This window comes from Muntiacus reevesi, chromosome 10 (genome assembly GCF_963930625.1).
Source record: "Muntiacus reevesi chromosome 10, mMunRee1.1, whole genome shotgun sequence".
Taxonomy (NCBI): Eukaryota; Metazoa; Chordata; class Mammalia; order Artiodactyla; family Cervidae; genus Muntiacus; species Muntiacus reevesi.
In genome coordinates this window covers 78,155,311-78,179,024 of record NC_089258.1, presented here as the reverse complement: position 1 = coordinate 78,179,024, position 23,714 = coordinate 78,155,311, and the positions used below count along the sequence as shown (strand labels likewise).

At 42.8% G+C, this 23,714-nt stretch overlaps 2 protein-coding genes across 6 annotated transcripts in view; both read left to right on the top strand.

Annotated features, from left to right (window-relative positions):
- Positions 1 to 4,590, top strand: part of RNF170 (ring finger protein 170) — a 33,190-nt gene extending 28,600 nt beyond the window's left edge. For 3 of the 4 annotated variants that reach the window (XM_065946493.1, XM_065946490.1, XM_065946492.1), the window contains exon 7: positions 1,535 to 3,689. In XM_065946493.1, the coding sequence (XP_065802565.1) occupies positions 1,535 to 1,804 (270 nt within the window). In that variant the 3' untranslated portion in view covers positions 1,805 to 3,689. Of the gene's footprint in view, positions 1 to 1,534; positions 3,690 to 4,302 lie in introns of those variants that run through there. The other variant, XM_065946491.1, reaches the window with a different exon arrangement.
- Positions 4,591 to 8,140: 3,550 nt separating this feature from the next.
- Positions 8,141 to 16,866, top strand: THAP1 (THAP domain containing 1). 2 transcript variants are annotated; one of them, XM_065947112.1, is made up of 5 exons: positions 9,275 to 9,681; positions 10,920 to 11,008; positions 11,837 to 11,908; positions 13,019 to 13,214; positions 13,949 to 16,866. In XM_065947112.1, exons 3-5 carry the CDS (start codon positions 11,901 to 11,903, stop codon positions 14,321 to 14,323), a joined length of 579 nt encoding a protein of 192 aa, XP_065803184.1. In that variant the 5' UTR covers positions 9,275 to 9,681; positions 10,920 to 11,008; positions 11,837 to 11,900; the 3' UTR covers positions 14,324 to 16,866. The 2 variants fall into 2 exon arrangements, with proteins under 2 accessions (XP_065803183.1, XP_065803184.1); XM_065947111.1 differs by lacking the exons at positions 9,275 to 9,681; positions 10,920 to 11,008; positions 11,837 to 11,908 and adding an exon at positions 8,141 to 8,850.
- Positions 16,867 to 23,714: the final 6,848 nt, after the last annotated feature.

Below are 23,714 nucleotides of genomic sequence, written 5' to 3'. Positions count from 1 at the left end.
CTAATCACTACAGATTTTGTGTAAATGATATGGTATGAGAACTGAACAAAATAGCTCTGGTAAAGGACAGAGATGTATTCAAAGGATGTATCAGCTGGTTATTAGAATATTTGAAATAATTTACCATAGACCTTGTGAAAGCTGTATAGTTGTTTTGCTTTAAATATTAGTTTCTTCCACAGAGAACAGAAAATTGACATAGGAAGTGATTCTAAAAAGACCATTCTTGTTCTTTTGGGACCAGTTTTCCAAAAGGAGTTACAAGATTTTCTTTATCTAGTGGGGTTTTAAAAACTGTTCTCTCATCTCTTGCTCAGTTCTCCCCATTTTCATCTCCATCTCCCTCTCAATTTAGACGGCACTTGTTAGACAAATAAAATGCAGACTGTTGGATTTATGATTTTATACAGATGGTTAGCAGTAGGTGGACTGTGGGCAGTGGAATGACCACAGGAAATAACGTGCTTCCGCTGGCCAGTTTCTCTTGCATCTCCCAGCCCCTCAGAAATGAGACCTCAAGGACGTGACTGAAGGGTGCCGCCTTACCACACAGGACCTTAGGGTCACAGCCAGCCAGAAGCTGTGCGGGGCAAGTGGCACGTCTGCAGTCAGACCGTCAGCTGGCTTGCTCAAGGTCATACAAATAGGCACGGGGACTTTTCTTTTTGAACAACTGAATTTGCATGTGATTTACATGCCATAAAGTATACCTGTTTCAATTATGTAATTCAGTGGTTTTCAGTTATATTTACATAGTAAATATAATCTAATTATTAGTCTGTATATATTCAGAAAAATAATCATTTCCAGAAAGGGTAAGGCCTGGCATTCCAAAAATCATTGTGGCAATTAGTAATTCACTTAAACTCAAGCTCAACAGAATAAACATCCTAGGAAGGAAATCAGTTTCATTGATACTCTTAGACGGTCAAAGCCATCCAAGTTGATGTGTCTGTATATTTATATAATATATATATACTTATATGTTCTATATGTATTGTCTGGCAATTTATAAAAGTTTTTTATAACAATATGTTTTCTAGTTCTTAATATTCCTTGTGGCGTATACTCAGTTAGATGCTGACTTATCTCAAGTAGGTTAAACAACTTTCCCCAAGGTCACCTGGCTAATAAGGGATTGACTTTGAATTCAAACCCAGATCTATCCAAACTTAAAAGTTCAGACCTGAGCTCAAGCCTCAGCTTAAAACTACACATAGGTTCTTCGTTGGTTTATTTTACTAACTCAAAGTAGAGATAACTTGATTTTGTATTATTAATACTATATCCTGTATTTTAAGTTTGTTGACACTTTAGTTGCTTTTCAGTTATCTGAAATAAGACCTGTTTTATAAAAATCTAGTAATCAGAGAACTATTTTTTAAATACAATGAGTAAGTAGAAAATATGGTGTTCTGTCAGTATGTGAAACGCCTTCATTTATGTTAATAACTGCACGTATTAAGGAAATTGTATTATTTTGAAGTCTGACACGTTTGATACCAAATCATAATATTTGTTCTTCTTCTGCCAGATTATGGAAAGAATTATGGACCTCCCCACTTTACTGAGGCATGCATTCAGAGAGATGTTTTCAGTCGGGGGCCTTTTCTGGATGTTCCGTATCAGGATAATACTTTGTTTGATGGGAGCATTTTTCTATCTTATATCACCTCTAGATTTTGTACCTGAAGCCTTGTTTGGAATTCTTGGCTTTCTCGATGATTTCTTTGTCATCTTTTTGTTGCTTATCTACATCTCTATTATGTATCGAGAAGTAATAACACAGAGACTAAACAGATGAAAAAACATATGGGTTTACTAAAACATCTGAGTGGATGTCTAACATCAGACAAAAGGACCATGGCAGTATGAAGTATCTGAATATTATTAATGAGCTTAAAACAACTTTATGACAAACATTTGATTATCATTTGGCAAATACCTAGCAATATATGACTGGAATTTTTACATGTTGCAGATCCTAATATTAAGGTTAGAATTAGAATGATTTACAACTGTATCTTGATTCTGTGTTGTCTGTAAACTCTGTGGAAAAATATGGAATTACATAAAATGGGATGCTTCCTTTTCCTCTATCTTCTTCGCCCCCAAATTACTCAGATTAATTGAATGTTTAGTGAGATATTGTCAGATGAAAAGTTTATCGGATTCATCCTTCTCAGTGAGTACCCACATGATAATATACTGCTATGAGCCTCACCTAAATACGTTTGTTACAATAAAATATTGTACAATATTGGGGGAAAGTCAGTGTTTCTTTGCATACTAGCTAACTTTTGTGCATTTGAAGCAGTTCTGCTTTTCCACTCCAATATAATTCTTTGTTATCAGCCGAAAGTGAAAGAAGAAACTTGAACTTTGTTAATTTGATTTCATTATCTTGGTTTATAGAACACTTAACAGAAGAATTAACAAACTGTAAGACATTTGTTTCCAGTCAGCACACTTGATATTCTGTTACGGCATTTCCGTAAGAGTTTGGTCCTTTTATAGGAATAGCATTTGTAAGTGTCAGTATCTTCAAAAGGGAATTTTTTTTTTCAGGAACCTGGGTGATACTGCAGACTCATGGCAGCTCAGCCCTCCTCAGGAAAGCGGCGCTCATGACTGTGAGCACCAAAGCCCTTAGGAGGGTACTCTTTCCTGCTTTGTGTTCGTTGCTCGGTCGTTGACCCCGTGGACTGTAGCCCACCAGGCTCCTCTGTCCATGGAATTCTCTAGCCAAGAATGCTGCAGTGGGTAGCCATTCCCTTCTCCAGAGGATCTTCCCAACCTAAAGATCAAACCTGGGTCTCTTGAATTGCAGGTGATTCTTTACCATCTGAGCCACTAGGGATGCTTATCGGAGGGTACTAGGAGCACGATTTAAATCTGACAAGAGAAATTAACAATGGGCTGTAGCAACAGGTGGACAGATTTGGTTAATTTTCTCTTGTCAGCAGACTGTTGTAATACTGTCCTTAGACGGCAGGATATAGCCCAGATTCATCAGGCCTTGTGCAGGAGGAGATGAGTACGGAAGTTATCTTGGTGTTTGGATGACTGCAGTGTTAAGTACCTAAGCTCCCCTCTGCAGTTTGCTGTTTGCGAAGGATCAGACCCACAAGTGTTATGACATCTTGGGCCCCTCGGCTGGCACTGCTGGTGAGTGACCTGGACCGCAGGGCGGTCTCTGATCCCCGGGGCTTGGGCAGTGTCAGCTCTGCCCCTTGCAGTCCCCCGCTGCCCACCGTCCACCCCCACATCAGGGGGCCTCGCTGTGGACAGACGAGGAGAAACGTAGATCAGTCACAGTCCTCCAGGTGAGCCAGACGCTATCAACTGATGAGATGCTGAATGATGGATGATACATCAACAGTGCCTTGTCACTTGGGCCTAAGACCAAGCTGCTGCTTGTCAGAGAGGAAAACAAAATCCTTAAGTACAGCACATTGTATTTAAAGCAGTTTCTTGCACACTTTTCATTTTACCCTCAAGACAGTTATGTGAAGAAGGCAGGCAGGGCATCACCTTCCTCTTCACAGATGAAACTCCTGATGTAGATGAAAGGGTTTTTTTTTTTTTTTTTGGTCTGAAGCCATGCGCAAGTAAGGGACTGAACTGCTATCAGATGCCTAGGATTCCTACATGGGGAGAAACTGGGATCCTTTGGAAGATGTTTGAAATATACATAGGAATAGGAAAGGTCTAGCAAGAAGACACATCACAGCTACATGAATCCTGATTCTACAGTTGACAGTCTGCTTCTCACAGGGTAGCACATTTCACAGGGAAACATTTCAGCTGCACGGACTTGAAAAGCAGTGAGTAGGAGTTTGTTAACACCACCATCTACTAGTCTCAAGACGCATTTCCTAACAACCACACATTTAGTGTGGGGCTGCAGCCATGTCATCTTTGAAAGGATTTAATTTTCTGTGCACGTGTTCTGCTTCAAGTGTGACACTTACAGTGCTTTGATTGTAATATCTGGAATTCTTTCTACAGCTTTTCTGATAGAGGTGTATTGTACCAACTTTTGTAACATACAACACTGTGTGAAGTCTTACTAAACTGAAAAGGGAACATGTGGCATCTCAGAATTCTAGACCTGTTTATGATGTCACCTTTATTGATCACTGATGATAAATGTAAAGGGGTCTGAGTATATAAAGCAGGTAGTCAATCAGTGTTTTAAACATCATAGTAGTACTTGTGTGATTCAGCCTTAGAGCTTACAAATCAAAGCAACAATCTGGAGTTTTATAAACAATAATATTGTAACTTTCACAAAAACAGACGGTCCAACCCCAGGAGCAGATGATAACTTGGGCAGCTTTGTGGGGAGCGAAGCTGGTCGGAGGAAACAGTGGTCTAACTGCCCACCAGAACAGTGGTTCCAGCGACCACCGTTCTCAGCAGCTGAAAGCAAGCAAAACGAGGAAGGGCAGCGTTGGTCCCCGTGCGTGCAGATACCTACCTCACAGAGCTGTCTCAGAGGACTGACAGTTTGGTTCAAACCTTGTGATTTCAGAGTTTGTCAAGCAGTTATTCTTTTGAATAAAGCAACATATTTAACATTTAAAAGTGGCTGTTACTGTCTGGTTTCTTTGATACTGTTTGCCTTAATGTCAGAACTCCTGAAACAGCATTCCCTATAAAATGGTTGCAGTGACTTTTTCGTCAATTTTGCTTTGATATTTAAAAATTTTTTAAACATAGAAATGTTTTTGAGGGATATTATTTAATCTGGGCAATCTATATTAATTCTAGACAGTTAAGGGTGAAATTGGAATGAGAGTTAAGACTTGTACCATGATTCCCACCCCATATGAGTGTGTATCTTATGGAAATTGTTGGTTGATACCTGAAATTAGTGAGGGATACAAAAGGGCACTCAGGTGTTAAGTCCCTAAGACCTAAGAGTCTCCCAAGAGCGGGCGGGTGGGCTTTAGGGGCTGCTGACAGGAGGTGATCCTGTCACAGAGGTAAAGACAGGCGTTGAGCTTTTGTTGTAGCATCAGAACCAGACCACAGTCATGGTGTCAGTATTTGTTCTGAGCATGGAGTTCTTGACTGCAAGCACATCTGAGACGCTGTCACTCACTGTCTGCTTCATCCGCTGCTGCCCGTCTTGTCCCAAACCAGACGGGGCACGAGGGGAGTACACACCTGTCAGACAAGCCTGAACCTGCCTCAACGCTGTCCTTTTCCTTCCAGACGATCACCTATTGAGGGGAATGTAGTATGTGACACAGAAGAGGGCTAAACGCTAAATAAAGATGTTTTAGTTATATCTAACAGTTTAGATTTTATTTAATTTCAAAACACAATTTAAAAGTAACGACTTAAAAATCTCTAGTAATTCAGATCAAAACATTCACTCTGCTAATCAGTCTTACAGAAAACCTGTAGTTTATATCTACATGAAAATCTTTTTTTCACGAATCCTAGAATGTCAGAGCTATAAGGGACCCTAGAAACTGACGAATTTTTGTGTTTTCTCTGTGAAAACAAACTATGAATAGCTCCCCAGCTACACACAGGTATACTTTTGGTTCATTTTCAGGAGATTCAAAGAGCTGACCACTCATGGGTTCCAAATTAAGAATTCTTCAGTCCTACAACCTCACCCTACAGATGAAAACAATGAGGCCCAGAGGGAATGAATGGGGGGGGGTATTTTAATATAAAAACTTTATAGAAAAAGTAGCATACCTGGATAGAAACTAAAATCTAAACTATTAGAGATCAGTAAGCTTAAGGCAGGTTTAGGCCTTAGCCTTCTCCAACACTGAAACAAGTGGCTTTTTTTCTTCAGTGTACCCTTCTAGAAAAACTGAGACAAAACTTACCCTTTTCAGCTTAAGGGGTAAATTTTCTGTTTTCCTTAAAAAAGTGTTCTATTAGTGAATGAATTAGCCTCTTAAGACTTTGAAGAACATCAATTAACAGTATCCTTCAGTTTATCCCTCTTCCTTTAGATGATCATATAAAGCTATACATGTATTAACCTTTGATATTTATCGAAGGGGTCAAACGAGGAGATCACGACCATACAAACAGCTCTTAAAAAAAACAAAGGGCAGTTTTGCCTATCTTGTGTGGCCCTTGTTTGCTTAATAAACTATTTTATTATTAAAGTCAAACACCAAACGTAAATCATCAGGATCAGATGATGCCTTATCATGACGTGAACATATCATTCAACTATCACTTCAGTCAACAGAGGCATCACCACCATCCTGTAATTCCTTTCATGTGCCTGATTTCTTCAACATTACGTTTGTAAGAAGTATCCATGTGGTGGGGCTGCTTTATTTTGCTTGCCATATAGTTTTCCATTTATGACTGTGCCACAACTTACTCAACTATTAATGGACATTTGGGTGGCTTCCATTAACATTTTTAAAAAGCAGACAATCATCTTTGAAAGTATGATGAAGTCTTTGAAAGACTTCCTTGAAATCATTCCTTGACAAGTAAGGAACAGTTATCCTAGCCTTAGGATGTGTTACGAAATGGGCAAAGTAAAAAAGAAAAGCTGATGATGGGTTAGAGGTAGTGAAAATTATTTTTCTATTAAGCAAATAAATTGGTTTGCAGACCACAGCGAAAATTTAGTTTGGGGGGTTGTTTTTACAAAGAAAAATACAACACTCAGTTCAATTCAATAATATATATATATATTTAAATTACATGCAACTCACTTTACCAGTAACTTTACCATTCTGAAGTAAGGAAACATTAGGATAATATTCAACAAATAATAAGAGTGCTTATTTTATTTCCAAATTATGGCTAGCTGGAAGACAGATAGAAGAGGGGGGAAAAACAGAATTTTGGAGGGAAATTCAACTAAATGAAATGACCAGATCACAAACCTCAAAAGCATGAGCTGGACTGGCTGGGATCGTTCATGCTTCTTTAGTAGCCTGCATTTCAGGCCCTGAGAACTGCTTATTCTTTCACTTCTTATACTCCTCACTCCTACAACTCCACTGACCCAGCTTCCAAAACCACTCCCAACCCTCCAAGTCCTCCCTTCTGCTGGCACAGCTCTTTTTTCTTTTTTTTTTTTTAAAGGCCATCAGCATCTGTCAAAGGCACTGCCATCCATCTTAAGTGCTCAAGCCAGAAACTCAAGCTCGTGTGTGTGCGTGCACAGTCGTGTCTGACTCGCCACCCCATGGACTGACCTACCAGGCTCCTCTGCCTATGAATTTTCCAGGCAAGAACACTGGGGTGGGTTGCCATTTTCTACTCCACCTTGATTCTTCTCTTCCTCCTCGTTTCCATGTAGCAGCAGGCCCTGGTGTTTTTACCTCTTACATACTTATCCGCTGCCACCACCTTGACCAAAGGAACCATTCTCTTCCTTGCCTGTTAACTGGTCTGTTCACTTTCTCTGTTACCCCCTTCTGATACACAGTCACAATGACCTTTTAAATATGTTTATCACATCTCTCTGAGGCCTAAATTGACTCTTGGCTTCCCGCCGCACTACCATCCAGACCAACAACTTACTAGCCTTCCCCTCACTTCATGCCCTTCTCCCCTGGCTCACTGGGCTCTACCCACAGCCTCCATTCGGTTCCCAGAAAAGACAGAATTCAAAGACAGAATTCTACTGCCTGATCGTCTTAGCACCCACTCCCTGTGCCGGAAATGCTCTCCCCACCGTCATTCCTTACTAGACTTTTCCCCATTCTTTGGTTAAATGTTCCCTTCTCAGACATTAGGCAGTGACCCTCTCCTCTACCCTTATTAGCCTTACAGCATTCTAATGTATTCAGACTCAGGCATCTTGGCACAATATGATTTTATTTACATTTTTATTGTCTGTCTTCTCACTAGAACAGCTGCTCTATGAAGATGTGCTAGCCTTGCTCACCGATTAAAAATAGAGAGAGCCATGAAATGACAACAGTTCGCCATCCACACCGACGAAAGAAGCAAGCCGAGGAGGAAAAACGTCCCTCAGACGGGTTTTCCCAAGACAGCACCAGGGGACCGCTGGGATTATTACAGAAGCCAAGGCCTTAGTCTCGGGCCTCCCGGGAAGACTGGGCCTGGCGTGTGTGAGGGTGTCCGCTTTTACTGTTGCGCTCTGGCCCCCGAGCTCCTTAGAGCTCCGAATACCTAAAGAGGAAGGTACGGGGATGGAGAGGAGCCCAGCAAGTCCTACAAATCACTCTAACTGTAGCTGCCCTTTTAAAGAGACGAACCCAACTACCCGACCACCTCAACTTTGCGCCTGTCCAACTTGAAGCAGGACAGGCGCAACTTGGTTGGTCTCACCTAATTCTCCAACCTCAGTCGCACGGGATACACAAGCCAGGGAAGCATCGCAGAGGTCGGGACTGGTCCTGCACTCCCGCCTCCCTCCTCCCAGCTAGTTCCTTCTTCCTTCCGGAAGCTCGGGGCCCCGCCCACTTCCGCAACGCCGGGCCTCAGCCAATGGCCTGCGTCCCAGGGAACGTTACCTCTGACCTCAGGGCTAATCAGAAACAGTAGGACGAACTCCTCGCGAGAGGTGAGGTTGAAGCTGTCTCCGCCATCTTGGAGATGGGAGACGGGCGATGGCTGTGGTCTTTCCGCTAATGCAAACAACAAAACGGGCACATTAGTGACTCCCGAGTGAGGCCCTCATCAGTCTGACTGTTGGCCAAAGCTACAGAAGAAGCGAGGGTGTCAAAGCAGAGCGCGGCGACACTGATAACAGCCTCAACTGTCTGCTGGGGCGGCAGAAGTGAAGTAACTGAGGACCGGAAGGATGGTACAGTCCTGTTCCGCCTACGGCTGCAAGAACCGATACGACAAGGATAAACCCGTTTCTTTTCACAAGTAAGGACCCTGCACACCTCGCGGGGCTGGGCCCTAGGTGGGCCGGGGGGCGCGCGGCCGCGCTCGGGGGGCGGAGCCAGGCGCGTTTCCGCGCGAGACCTCTGAGAGGGGCGGGGCCGGGCGCGGGCCTGCGCGAGACCCAGTGCGGAGGCCGCGCTCGGGGGGGCGGAGCCAGGCGCGTCTCCGCGCGAGACCTGTGAGAGGGGCTGGGGCGTGCGCGAGACCCGGTGCGAAGGGCGCGCTCAGGGTCGGAGCCAGGCGCGTTTCCACGCGAAACCTGTGAGAGGGGCGGAGCCAGGCGCGGGCCTGCGCGAGACCCCGTGCGAAGGCCGCGCTCGGGGGCGGAGCCTACAGCGTTTCCGCGCGAGACCTTGAGAGGGGCGGGCCCGGGCAGTGGGCGTATCCCCAGGCAGCCTCCTCAGGGCCGGGTTGCGCGTCCCCGGCGCGCGCCCCCGCGGCGGCCCGCCCTCGCGCTCAGGTTCGCGCGCCTCTCCGGGTGGCGGGTTCGAAGCTCGCGGGCGCTGTGTGGAAATCCCGCTGGTTGTGAGGGTTCCATACCCGGGCCGCGGAGAAGGCAGGTGGTAGTAACTCTTGGAAGGGAAGTTGAAGCAGAAGCAGAGTCCCGCGTTTCCCACCCTGTTGGTCCGGCATCGGTGTGGTGAGGACTGACCTGTCGGTGTGTCAGGGAGCATGTCTTGGACTCAGCTTCTGGGACCCCACTGTTAAGGACGGCTGAGCTCCAGAGAAATCCTCAGGGACTGCCAAGATGCGCAGTGTTGCCCGGGCAGTGACAGTGCGTCTCGAGTGGTGAGGGGAGCCCTCGGGGTCAGGGTGAGCGCACCCCCGCCCTCGGGGCTGCTTCTCCCGGACGCTGCTGCGGCCAGAGCCCTAGAAGATAGAAGCCTCTCTGAGAAGAGCCGCACAACGGAATGATAACGATGATCTGTTGTCCGCACGATGCCATTTTCAGTCGGCCAAATTCAGTATTTACAAATTCTATTACAGTAAAAGTGTCTTGCAAAAATTTCCGACTGTAAATGGATAATAGCTAAAGGAGAACCGGTGGTAGATTATACAGATTATTTGTAGGTGGTGGTTAAGTTGCCAAGTAGTGTCCCACTCTTTGCGACCCCATGGACCGTAGCGCGCCAGGTTCCCTCTCCTTCACTGCCTCCCCAAGTTTGCTCGAACTGATGTCCTTCGAGTCGGTGATGCCAATCAACCATCTTATCCGCTGTCGCCCCCTTCTCCTGTTGCCTGCAATCTTTCCCAGCATCAGGGTCTTTTCCAGTGAGTCAGCTCTTCACATCAGGTGACCAAAGTATTGGAGCTTCAGTTTCAGCACCTTCCAATGAATATTGAGGGTTGATTTCCTTTACGATTGACTGGTTTGATCTCCTAGTCCAAGGGACTCTCAGGAGTCTTCTCCAGCACCACAGTTAAAAAGCATCAATTCTTCAGCTCTCATCCTTCTTAATGGTCCAACTCTCACATCCATACATGACCACTGGAAAAACCATAGGTTTGACTAGATGGACCTTTGTCGGCAAAGGGATGTCTCTGCTTTTTTATGTGCTGTCTAGGTTTGTCATAGCTCTTCTTCCAGGGAGCAAGCATCTTTTATTTATTTATTTGCACCTTTTAATTTCATGACTGCAGTCACCATCCACAGTGATTCTGGAGCCCAAGAAAATAAAATCTGCACGATTTCCTTTTTTTTTTTCCTCTCATCTATTTGCCACGAAGTGATGGGACCAGATATTATGATCTTAGTTTTTGAATGCTGAGTCTTAAATTGGCATTTTCACTCTCCTCTTTCACCTTCCTCAAAAGGCTCTTTAGGTTCTCTTTGCTTTCTGTCATTAGGGTGGTATTATCTGCATATCTGAGGTTGATATTTCTCCTGGCAATCTTGATTGCAGCTTGTGATTCATCCAGCCTGACATTTTGCATGCGTATTCTGTGTATAAGTCAAATAAGCAGGGTGACAATGTAGCTCTTTTTCCTGTTTTAAACCAGTCAATTGTTCCATGTCCAGCTCTAACTGTTGCTTCTTGACCTGTATACAGGTTTCTCTGGCGGCAGGAAAGTCTGGTGGTCTGGTATTCCCATCTCTTTGAAAATTTTCCACAGTTTGTTGTGATCCACACATTTATAGGTAAATAATTACAAAAAGCAAAATCTTAAATTTTGGGGGAGTGAGGGCCTTCCATGTTTAACAGGGAATGTGGGTGCATTTTTATACATTCAATATGAGGAACAAAAATCAGAGTTTGCAGGGTGTAGAGGTCTCCAGAATGTTGATTTTTTTCCTTTTCCAAGAAGCAGATAGAACACTTAATGCTTCCTAATGTTGCCTCTTGATTTATTAGAATTTCAGAAAGCTGTTGGGTGGACCTCCAGGACTTCCAAAGTGAAGGAACAGGTCTGGAGATGGTGACATGATCACAGGCTTTCAGCTCCTCCCTCCCCATTTCTAATGAGGTGGCTGAGGGAATCCAGACATAAGGAAGACCCTTCATTGACACTGGTTAAGGATGATATTCACACATTTCAGAAATACTGAGTTTCTGCTCGCGGTTAAATAATTGATTTGACCGAAAGAAGGGCTAATCTGCATCTCATCCCTTATCTGAAAGAACAGTTTCGGGAAGGATCTTGACCTCAGAAATAAGCTGTATTGTAATCCTTGGTCAGGAGGCCCAGGGTGTTGAGTTCACCAGTGGTTGCTGCTGTGTCTACTTCTAGAGGTACTTCCAGCAGGAACCTTCTAGGAGCCCTTCTTTTCTCAGCCTCTGCATGGTGGCAGTGGGAGCACAGGTTCTGGGCAAAGAGAAGGGACTACCCCGAAGACAGAGTCACGACCACAGCGGGGTCAGGCTCGAGCGTGTATCACTTGGGAGACGCTGCGGGACACAGAGTCGGATCACCCTTCTTTGGCTTTGTTTCAATCCCCACTCACCGGATCTTTTACCTGGAAAAACAGAGTCAAGATAAGTTTCAAATCTTCTGCCTCCCTTTATCTGGGCCTAACGGATGTATTTCAGTAGATGAAGAGGTAAATTAAAATGAATACTTTATTTCCTTATCATTATGATTTGACTATAATTTGATTTATATTTGTCAAGATGATTCTCAAGAGAACAAAAAGCTTCGTCTCAGTACGTAGTTATAAACATGCAGTTTTGTTTTACAGTACAGAGGATCACTGGTAAAAAAACAATAATACAAATTCACCCTATAGCATGTGTATTTTACCCGAAATTTTAGTGTCTTCAATATAAATATAAGTTAAGCCTTAAAAACTGAGATAGCTGGATGGTGGAGCTACATGGTTTACCCTTGTGTATTAGATGTGTCTGTTTGTGAAGGTTATTTACTGCAAAGGAGGGAAAAACATCACATGGGCCCTTGAACCTACCCTCCCATCACCTGCTCTGCCAGCTGTGTGCGTCTGACCACATGGCTGCCTTTTAATACGTATGTTTTTTGCATAATGTAAATCCTAATGAGCCTGGCCTGTTTAGATTGTATACATCATTATATCTGACATTCTTGTAGTTTCTCTGTGATCCATAAGATTCCTATAAGAAATGCTGCTTTAAAAAAAAAAAAATACCATGCTCGGAGAGGTGACTTATTTTTCACACTAGTGATGGTCACTTTAGTTATAGGATTTTAAAACAAGTCCATTTTAAAAAAGTTTATCTAGATGTAGTTGATTTACAACGTTCTGTTGGTTTCTGCTGTATACCAAAGTGATTCAGTTATACAGAGGTATGCATTTTTTTTTCATGTTCTTTTCCATTTGGGTTTATCTCAGGATTTTGACTGTAGTTCGCTGTGCTACACGGTAGGACCTTGTTGTTTATCCCTTCTCTATACGTAACCCCAAACCCTCAGTCCCGCTCTTCCCCACTCCCCTCCCCCTTGGCAACCACAGCTCTGTCCTCTATGTCCAGACGGGTACATCTTTAGCAACTAGGGCAATAAGGGTACAACTGACAAGCTGTCAAAAAAGGATTAGTGGGAGCAGGTGCATTATCACACTCCCGTGGTGTGTGAACACCCATGGTTGTCAGCTAATTCTTTTCTAAGCAAGGAAAGCCTGGGTGTGCCTTTTTGTTTCTGAGTAAGGCTAGAAAACGGAATCATTTCATCTTCTTAGGTTTCCTCTTACTCGACCCAGTCTCTGTAAGAAATGGGAGGCAGCCGTCAGAAGGAAAAACTTTAAGCCCACGAAGTACAGCAGCATCTGCTCGGAGCACTTCACCCCGGACTGCTTTAAGCGGGAGTGCAACAACAAGCTGCTGAAAGAGGATGCCGTCCCCACGATATTTCTGTGCACCGAGCCGCACGACAAGGTGAGGGGCGTGTAGAATACTGGGTGGGTCTCTTTTCATAGACTCAGTGTTTTCAGCGGGAAATTTGGAAAATCCAGAGTAGTGTTAAGAATATAAATGTTACCTGGAACCCATCTCTTGTAAATGACCACTGTTCACAGTAAAATACTTTAAAAAATACAGAGTGTTTAGTAAAGTAAACATTATCACACTAAGACACTCAGCCTAGCTTTTAACTTACTTTAAGATCAGTCTGTATTCCTGCTTGTGTAGGCCACCAGGCTTCTCTGTCCATGGGATTCTGCAGCTGAGTACTGGAAAGGGTTGCCATTTCCTTCTTCAGGGCATCTTCCTGACCCAGGGATTGAACCCATGTCTCTTACGTCTCCTGCATAAGCAAGCAGGTTCTTTACCACTAGCGCCACCTGGGAAGCCCCACGTTCCTGCTTATATGTTGATAAGTTTTTATTTTTCTGTATCAATGATAGTTAAGTTTCAGAGTATTTTTCCCCTCAGTTTTCAGTGCTTAGTGTTTAATTAAATCTGATTAATCATTCTGCCTTTCTTGCATCCCATTTCTACTTCAGGTAAAAAAGGAAAATTAAAACTATTTTTTCATTTTAGACTGTTTCTATGCCAAGGAGGCAGAACTAAGTCTAATAGTCTTATATTGCATAGGTGCAGAATTTAGTCTGTTCTTTTAATCTGTTACTTTTCATAATGAAGATCAAACATGCTCTGCATCTTTGTTCCAGAAAGAAGATCTCCTGGAGCCACAGGAACAACCCCCGCCGCCTCCTTTAACGCCCCCCATTTCCCAGGTTGATGCCGCGATTGGGTTGCTCATGCCTCCTCTTCAGACCCCCGATAACCTCTCCGTGTTCTGTGACCACAACTACACTGTGGAGGACACCATGCATCAGCGGAAGAGGATCCACCAGCTGGAGCAGCAAGTGGAGAAGCTCCGGAAGAAGCTCAAGACTGCCCAGCAGCGGTGCCGCAGACAGGAGAGGCAGCTGGAGAAGTTGAAGGAGGTGGTGCACTTCCAGAAGGAGAAAGACGACGTCTCCGAGAGGGGCTACGTGATTCTCCCCAATGACTACTTCGAGATAGTCGAAGTCCCAGCATGAAAAAGTGAAGTTTGTATTGGTTTTTCATGGGGCAATACCACCTACCCTCTTCACCCTAGAGAGGAATTTCATTTGAAAAGAGATTACACTTGATAACTTGTACAAAAACAATTCAGAATATTTTTTTAAAAGAATAAATTAGATATATACTGTAAAACTGTAAATTTTTTGTTTGTAATTTCAGGGTTTTTACATTTTAGCAAAATATTTTAAAAGTGATAAACTAACCTCAGAGCTTCAGTGTAAGTTGGTTTCAAGATTGGGGATTTTTGTTTTTTAATTCGTGTATTTATAGACATGTTTCGAAGATAAAAAGTAAAGCGAATGAGAACAGTGCAGTAAGGATGATTTAAATTTCAAGTTAAAAAAAATTAATGCAGTTTATTGAGAGAACTTAGTCACGTTTTAAATCAGAAGCATAGGACGTAACATCCCAGAATATATATATATATATATTTACACATTCTTATTTGTAAAGTCAACAGATTCATTTATCTGAATCCCTATCAGAGTTAACTTGGCGAGTTGTGCCATTCCATACCTAATCATAATGGTTAAATGATGTTAAAGAAGGGATTTTTTTAAAGAGTGGGGCCCTTCCTTTCTCCCCGCCCCCATCCAGCATTATAGAATTCGAAGTGTGTCTCCAGTGGGAGGCACACTCTCCAGCAAGCAGACTGCGCATCGTTACCAGGGAGATGAGCAGAGACTACTAGGGCTGACCCAGGGCTTGCCTTTCCTCTCACTGCTCTGAGATCAGGGGCGTCCCGTCCCCACTGTAGGTGTGTGTGCGCCCAGGTCTCTGCCAGCTCTGTCGTGTGGGTAGAGCGTGACTCATTACATAAGGTGGAAATCTTGCTCTTGACGAGTTGATTGGTCAAGGCTTCACACAAAAGACAATTTCTTCACTTTTACCACAAGTGAGAATCACATCCCATTTACCTAAATGAGTGATTTGAATCCAAAAGAATCCTAATAGGTAATGCTTATTTTACTCAAAATTGAGACTCAAATGCTGCAGTTTCTGTTCAGGCTGTGAGTTGTGCTCTTAACTTTGTGAGAAATTTTACATAGATTTGAAATGAAAACAGTTCTGAGTAAACAAGCACTGCCGTAGGAATTACCTACTTAGATTTAGAATAACTGTTCCAACTATAATTATTTTGTATTTCAGAGTGCTGCACAGACCTTTGAAGGCAGCATTAAAGATTGGCAGTCATCAGTCCAGGAGTGTCTTTTGTAACCCGATTCTCAGTGTAGTTCACTGCCATCCTGCCAGTGCTTTGACTCATGGAGATTTGACTTTTTTTTATGAACCAGTATTTCAAAAGTAGAAAATTATTACTACTTGAAATTTTATCATCTGATAACACTTAGAACTAACTCTAAGGAGTCAGAGGACTTTTTCTAGTTATTCATGGGTCTCATCACTGGTTTTAGAAGCTACAAAATCTCTTAAGTAGTGTGTTTTTACATTTCATCTCTCTAGCAATTCCTGGAGGATACGTGGGTAAATATTTTACAAAGTATATATGTGAAAACTAAACTGTCATGGACGTAAAAGAAATCTGTGTGTGTGTGTGTGTGTGTGTGTCCCCATGTCACCAGAACCAGGAATCCAACGTTAGTTGTGTAAATGACCATCATAATCAGTTAGCATCTTAGCATTATGAATTAACCTGAAGCTACTTTTTTTCCTGGGACAGACGTCCCTAATTGGAGAGGACTGAGCAACAGCATGTGTACCAACTATTTGCATTTAGATCACTTAACTATGTTTAACGTACAGAATTTGAAGTACAGGTGCTTATTTCTGAGTTTGAAATGTAATGTTTGTTAAAATATTTTAAAAACTCATTTTGTCTGTTGTAGTGTTTATGACATTGCCAAGAGAAGGAGAACATTCAGGCTAAAACAGGCCCTGTCCAATCACAGTGAAACGCGATTTGAAACAGCTGGGCAGGGTCTTCGTCTGGAATGAGTCGAGAGGAGACCCCTGTGAGTTTCATCCTAGTATGAAGGATGACATTTACTTTAAGCATAAATAGTAACATCCTGAAGGTTCCCTCTGTGAATGATATAATCTGGCAGTAATAGGAGAAATTACTTCTTCCTGATTAGAGCTGCTAGGAAAACTGTAGAATGTTAGAGTTAGAAGGGAACTAGAAGTGACTGACCACTTGCGTCACCTCCAAACCCTGCGGAATTCCCTTGTGAAATATCCCTGACAACTGGTCATCTGTTCTCTGTGTACCGTTGATGTGTAAGCAGTGCCGTTTAGATGCTCTGAAATGAGTTTCTGGAATAGAGTAGCATTTGTTGCCACTTTAAAAAAAATACTTGTTTATAATGCAACTATAAACTTCACTTTGAACTACTGCATAGTTTGAACTATCAAATTCCAAATTAAAGAAGTTTTAAAATTTTGTAAAATAATTTAAATGTTTATTGTGTGCCTGCTACATGTACTAAAAATAATTCTGTCATTGCAGTTAAGAAAGAGTGGTGTCTAAAATTAACTAGCAAAACTTTTTACTTGGAAACCTAAATACATGAGATTTTCTCTTTTAACTATAATTTGTGTAATCCCTTTTTTAGAAGGTATAGCCATAATGGTGAAGGCAGATGTAAGTTCCACTTGACACGGGTTTTGTTGTTGTTGTTGTTTTTAAAGATCAAAGTCCTGTTTTCTGATCTTTAGTTATTTAAAAAATTGTGTACACACACATACCCCAAACCTATGGCTTTTATAAAGTCAGTCATGACCCTTATTATTTAAAAGTCCACTTGATCTATAGAAGGAAAGCTTGCAGTTGTGTTCCACACTCTTAAAAGGCCAACCATGAATAGTGTTTAAAGGAGAAAGAACAGTTTTGCCTGTTTGGTTATTATTCTTCTGGTAATGGGGACCATGTGAATCTGATACCAATGAATGAAGAGCATTGCTCTTGATATGGTAACCAGGGTTTCTGGACATTATTTTTTCTATGATTGTGTATTAAAATATCAATACAGCCCTTGATGTGAAAGAAAAATATCAAAGCAAACTGATTTGCACACAGGCAAAAAAAAAATTTGCAAGTTTGTCCTTAAAATGACAATAATTTGCTTGAAGTAATATTCTCTTTCAATTCCATGTCTTGAAAAAAAATTTTTTTTTTTACCTTGGACATGACTTTGTTCTACTGAGTTTTTTCCTGAAAAAAATTTTTTTAAACTCTCAGAATCTTCAAAATTTTTATTCATTACCAAATTCAGAGCAGTTTGAGTTTTAAGATTATCATAATTTCATTTTTTTAATGTCACATGGGATAGGAGTAAACTTTGATTTTTTAAACTATTTTTGGTGAGAGAAGCTACAGTATTAACGACAAGTAGGAAATGATTTTTGGAATGACTCCGTAAGGAGCTCTGACCTCCCCACCATAACTACCATAAGTGGAGGAAAACAACCATTTAAAGTCTGCATGTTGTCCTAAGAGCATACAACACATGAACCTTTAGGAACATCTGAATCTCATAAGAAAGTCAAGACTGGCATTTACGTCTCCTTCTAACCTGTTCCCGATCGTGCCTACGGTATGTGTCTCCCAGGGAGGGGAGGCTGCCAGTATTTCTTAGGACCCTATAGTGTATCAAAGGCTAAATAAACTCCAGGTAAGTACAGCCAAGAGGTCAGGACTCCCCTCCTCCACTCAGTTCCCATTTACAGGATGGAGGCTCCACCCCAGGTCCCCAGGTGTAGCAGGCCAAGAATCCCTGGACCCTGATTCCCTTCCGAAGAGTTTCCATGTCAGGAGAGGCAAGTCAAACAGCTCTACTCCTAACGCAGGCACATCAGTCCTAGAGAAGCAGGCCATGGGGCCACTTGCCAGCTCCAGAACAGTGATTCAGGTGTTTTTCCCTCAGTGATGTGGCGGGCTGTAAGAACAGCATTCTGAAGCTCTCCCCAAACCAGAGGGAGCCATTTTATTTGGAGGAGTGTGGGGGAAGTTCAAGCCTCAGGGTGCTCTCAAGAAGAATGGAGAACCTAGTGGTTAGCAGTTAGGAGGCTGGTAGCACCAAAAGGGCAGTAAGCTAAGTTGTACCAGTGAGAGCAATCTAACTCACCAAAGCCAGGGAGAGTGCCAGGTAGGAAGAGCCCTTCTGGCATCGTAACAAACTCAAAGACTAGCCTCACGCACTGTCTCTGCCACTCTGCAAAAGAACCCAGATTTAACTGAATCCAACTGCAGAGCAATTCATGCCCCAGGGCATCATCAAAAGCAAAGCAATCCGCCAACAATTGGAGCTGATTTCTGAGTATGCCACCAAGAAAGGCAGATCATTTAACAGATCGGGAAGTTGCTAAAGATGGGTTAAAATCTGTCACCCCGCCTGACTCTGTGTGTGCCCAAGGCTGCACCTCCTAAGGAATGAAACCAGAGAAGTCACTAGAGAGGAACAGAAAGAGTATTTGAAGAAATAATGGCTGAAATTTTCCCAAATTTGAGGAAAAACGGTAATCTACCTGGTGACTCATATGGTAAAGAGTCTGCCTGAAATGCAGGAGACCTGTGTTCAATCCCTGGATCAGGAATAGCCCCTGGAGAAGGAAATGGCAACCCACCCCAGTATTCCTACCTGGAGAATTCCATGGACAGAGGAGCCTGGTGGGCTACAGTTCACAGGGTCACAGAGTCGGACACGACTGAGTGACGCTTTCTTTCACACACACAAGAAGCTCAACCAATACCATTAAGATAACACAGATCGACACCCAGACACATCATAGTAAAAATGATGAAAGCCAAAGATAAAAAAATTAGAAAGCAGCAAGAGAAAAATGACTATATACAAAGGAACACCAGTAAGATTCACAGCTAAGTTCTCATTAGAAAAAATAAAGGCCAGGAGACAGAGGTGGAAGAAAAAAACCTATCACCTTGCTGTACAGTAGAAGCTAACACATTATAAAGTGATTATATTTGAATAAAAATTAATTTAAAAACTTAACCAAGAATGTAATTAGGTAACTACATGATGCAACAAAACTATCTTTCAAAAATGAAGGTGAAGAAAGAGCTTTCTGGGAAGATGGTAGAGTAGGAACCCCCAAGAATTGGTCTCCCAGCCAAAGCAAGTATAATACTGGCAGACTATCTGATATAAGCGATTGAAACTCTGGAATCTGATAAAGGCCTGCAACTTCCAGAGGAAGGCTTGGATGGTAAACGGTGGTTCGTTTTGGTCAATTTCAGCTAGCTCAGTGAGGACCACCCGTGTCACTCCCCCAGCCCATGCAGGTGCTGGAGGAGCTGCAGGAGACCTTGCAGACAGCTTGTGAGAGCCAAGCTGGGCAAGAAGGATCCTTTCCTCCAAATGTCGGAAGTCTGTTCTGACCACTGATCGCTGCTTCTGATCACGAAGGTGCAGAAACAGAAGTGGGCAGCCATCGGTGCACGCGCCTCACTGCTCTGGCGGACGTGACTTCAGAGGATTTAAAGGACTGGTGCTTCTCTCCACTTCATTTTTTCTCCCAGTTTTGGAGCCAGGCATTAAAGACTAGGGCACTCAAAAGCAACCTCACATATAAGGAAATCAGAAAGTCACTATGCATACCCAGAGAAAGATTCAGGTTCAGAAAAGACCTGAGAAGACCTTAGGTTTACACGTCATGCTAATACTTGGCAGATCCTTAGAAGACCACCTACAACAATAAAAAAACAAAAACCGTAAACCCTGAGGAGAGAGTAGAATTGATGCTGTGCAGGGCCCTCTGGGGCTTCCAGACATGGAGGTCTTTTTGTCCCCCATTTCTTGTAGGCAAGACTTCAGCCTCCACAGCCTTCTCTGAGCTCCGAAGAGCAGGTTTGAACAGTTGCTGGTCAAAGGAGGGGACAGCCAGGTAACCTCCTGAGGCAAGATTAAAGGGACCAGAGAAGTGAAAGTTGCTCAGTCGTGTCTGACTCTTTGCGACCGCCTGGTCTGTATGGTCCATGGAATTCTCCAGGCCAGAGTACTGGAGTCGGTAGCTTTTTCCCTTCTCCAGCAGATCTTCCCAACCCAGGAATAGAACTGGGGTCTCCTGCATTGCAGGAGGATTCTAGAGAAGCCCATCAAAATTAGAAGTCCTGAATGAAATAGGGCAAAGGCTAACAGTGTTGCCGAGAGAATGCACTGGTCATAGCAAACACCCTCTTCCAACAACACAAGAGAAGATGCTACACATGGACATCACCAGATGGTCAATACCAAAATCAGATTGATTATATTATTTGTAGCCAAAGATGGAGAAGCTCTATACAGTCAGCAAAAAACAAGACTGGGAGCTGACTGTGTGTCAGATCATGAACTCCTTACTGCAAAATTCAGACTTAAACTGAAGAAAGTTGGGAAAACCACTAGACCATTCAGGTATGACCTAAATCAAATCCCTTACGATTATACAGTGGAAGTGAGAAATAGATTCGAGGTTCATGACATTGTACAGGAGGCAGTGATCAAGACCATCCCCAAGGAAAAGAAAATGCAAAAATGTCTGAGGAGGCCTCATAAATAGTTGAGAAAAAAGAGAAGCGAAAAGCAAAGGAGAAAAGGAAAGATATTCCCATTTGAATGCAGAGTTCCAAAGAATAGCAAGGAGAGATAAGAAAACCTTCCTCAGTGATCAGTGCACAGAAATAGAGGAAAACAATAGAATGGGAAAGACTAGAGATCTCTTCAAGGAAATTAGAGATACCAAGGGAACATTTCATGCAAAGATGGGCTCAATAAAGGAGAGAAATGGTATGGACCTAACAGAAGCAGAAGAGATTAAGAAGAGGTGGCAAGAATACACAGAAGAAATATACAAAAAAGATCTTCATGACTCAGATAACCACAATGGTGTAATCACTCATCTAGAGCCAGATATCCTGGAATGCAAAGTCAAGTGGGCCTTAGGAAGCATCACTATGAACAAAGCCAGTGGAGGTGACGGAATTCCAGTTGAGCGGTCTCAAATTTTAAAAGATGATGCTGTGAAAGTGCTGCACTCAATATGCCAGCAAATATGGAAAACTTAGCAGCAGCCACAGGGCCAGAAAAGTTCAGTTTTCATTCCAATCCCAAAGAAAGGCAATGTCAAAGAATGCTCAAACTACCGCACAACTGTACTCATCTCACACGATAGCAAAGTAATGCTCAAAATTCTCCAAGCCAGGCTTCAACAGTACATGAAGCATGAACTTCCAGATGTTCAAGCTGGATTTAGAAAAGGCAGAGGAACCAGAGATCAAATTGCCAACATCCATTGGATCATCAAAAAAGCAAGAGAGTTCCAGGAAAACATCTACTTCTGCTTTATTTACTATGCCAAAGCGTTTGACTGTGTGGATCACAACAAACTGGAAAATTCTTAAAAAGATGGGAATACCAGACCACCTGACCTGCCTCCTGAGAAACCTGTATGCAGGCCAAAAAGCAATGGTTAGAACTGGACATGGAACAACAGACTAGTTCCAAAAAAGAAGTACATCAAGGCTGTATATTGTCACCCTGCTTATTTAACTTACATGCAGAGTACATCATGGGAAATCCCAGGCTGGATGAAGCACAAGCTGGAATCGAGATTGCCGGGAGAAATATCAATAACTTCAGATATGCAGATGACACCACCCTCATGGCAGAAAGTGAAGAAGAACTAAAGAGCCTCTTGATTAAAGTGAAGGAGGAGAGTGAAAAAGTTGGCTTAAAACTCAACATTCAGAAAACTAAGATCATGGCATCTGATCCCATCACTTCATGGCAAGTAGATGGGGAAACAGTGGAAACAGTGACAGACTTTATTTTGGGGGGCTCCAAAATCACTGCAGATGGTGAGTGCAGCCATGCAATTAAAGGACGCTTGCTCCTTGGAGGAAAGCTATGACCAGTCTAGACATCGTATTATAAAGCAGAGACATTACTTTGCCAACAAAGGTCCATCTAGTCAAAGCTATGGTTGTTTCCAGTAGTCGTGTATGGATGTGAGAGTTGGACTATAAAGAAAGCTGAACACTGAAGAATCGATGCTTTTGAATTGTGTTGGAGAAGACTCTTGAGAGTCCCTTGGACTGCAAGGAGATCCAACCAGTCCATCCTAAAGGAGATCAATCCTGAATATTCTTTGGAAGGACTGATGCTGAAGCTGAAACTCCAGTACTTTGGCCACCTGATTTAAAGAACTGACTCCTTGGAAAAGCCCCTGGTGCTGGGAAAGATTGAAGGCAGAAGGAGAAGGGGACGACAGAGGAAGAGATGGTTGAATGGCATCACCAACTCGATGGACATGAGTTTGAGTAAACTCCGGGAGTTGGTGATGGCCAGGGAGGCCTGGCATGCTGCAGTTCATGGGGTCGCAAAGAGTCAGACACGACTGAGCAACTGAACTGAACTGAACTGACTATATAAACTCCCTGTTCCTCAGGGAATTCTCACAGTTCTTGGGGCTCTAACCTACTGTGATCCCCCTTTGCCTGCAAAGAAATAAGGTCACTTTCTTTCTTCTTCATAACTCTTATCTCCATATTTCTGTTCAGCATTGGTGCACAGAGAGCCAAGATTTTGGCAGCAGAATCTGATTCTCATAGTTACCACATCATTAGATTCAAATGACCAGTTTTCAACAACAACAAAAAAATCATAAAGTCAATGTAATGAAGTAATGCCATTTGCAGCAACATGGATGTTCAGTCGCTCAGTCATGTTCAACTCTTTGCAGCCCATGGGCTGCAGCCCACCAGGCTCCACTGTCCATGGGATTCTCCAGGCAAGAATCCTGGAGTGGGTGGCCATGTCCTTCTCCAGGGGATCTTCCCAACGCAAAGATCAAACTGCTTGTCTTGAGTCTCCTGCACAGGCAGGTGGACTCTTTACCACTAGCACCACCTGGAAAGCCAAAAATAAAAAAGGAAAAAAAAGGCATTCCAAGCAAAGGAAAAAATAAACCCTACATAACTCTCCCTGAGAAGGACAAGAAAGCTAACCTACCAGACAAAGACTTTACAACTGTATTAAAGATGCTCAAGAACTAGAAACAAAGATATGGAGACAGATAAGAAAACTATGTCTGAGCAAAATGGAAATGTCAGTAGGTAGGAAACCTTCAAAGAAACCGAACATAAACTTTGTAGATGAAAAGTACAATAAGAGAAATGAAAATTTCACCAGAGGAGTTCAAAGGCAGATTTAAGCAGGCAGAAGAAAGATTCAGCAATCATGAAGCTAGGATAATTGAAATGACCAAGTCTGAAGAAAACAAAGAAAAAAGACTGAGGAAAAGTGAACAGAGCCTAAGAGACCCGTGAGATGAGAATGATTAGACTAACATACGCACAGCAAGAATCCCAGAAAGAGATGGGAGAAATAAGGCGTGAGACACATAGAAAAC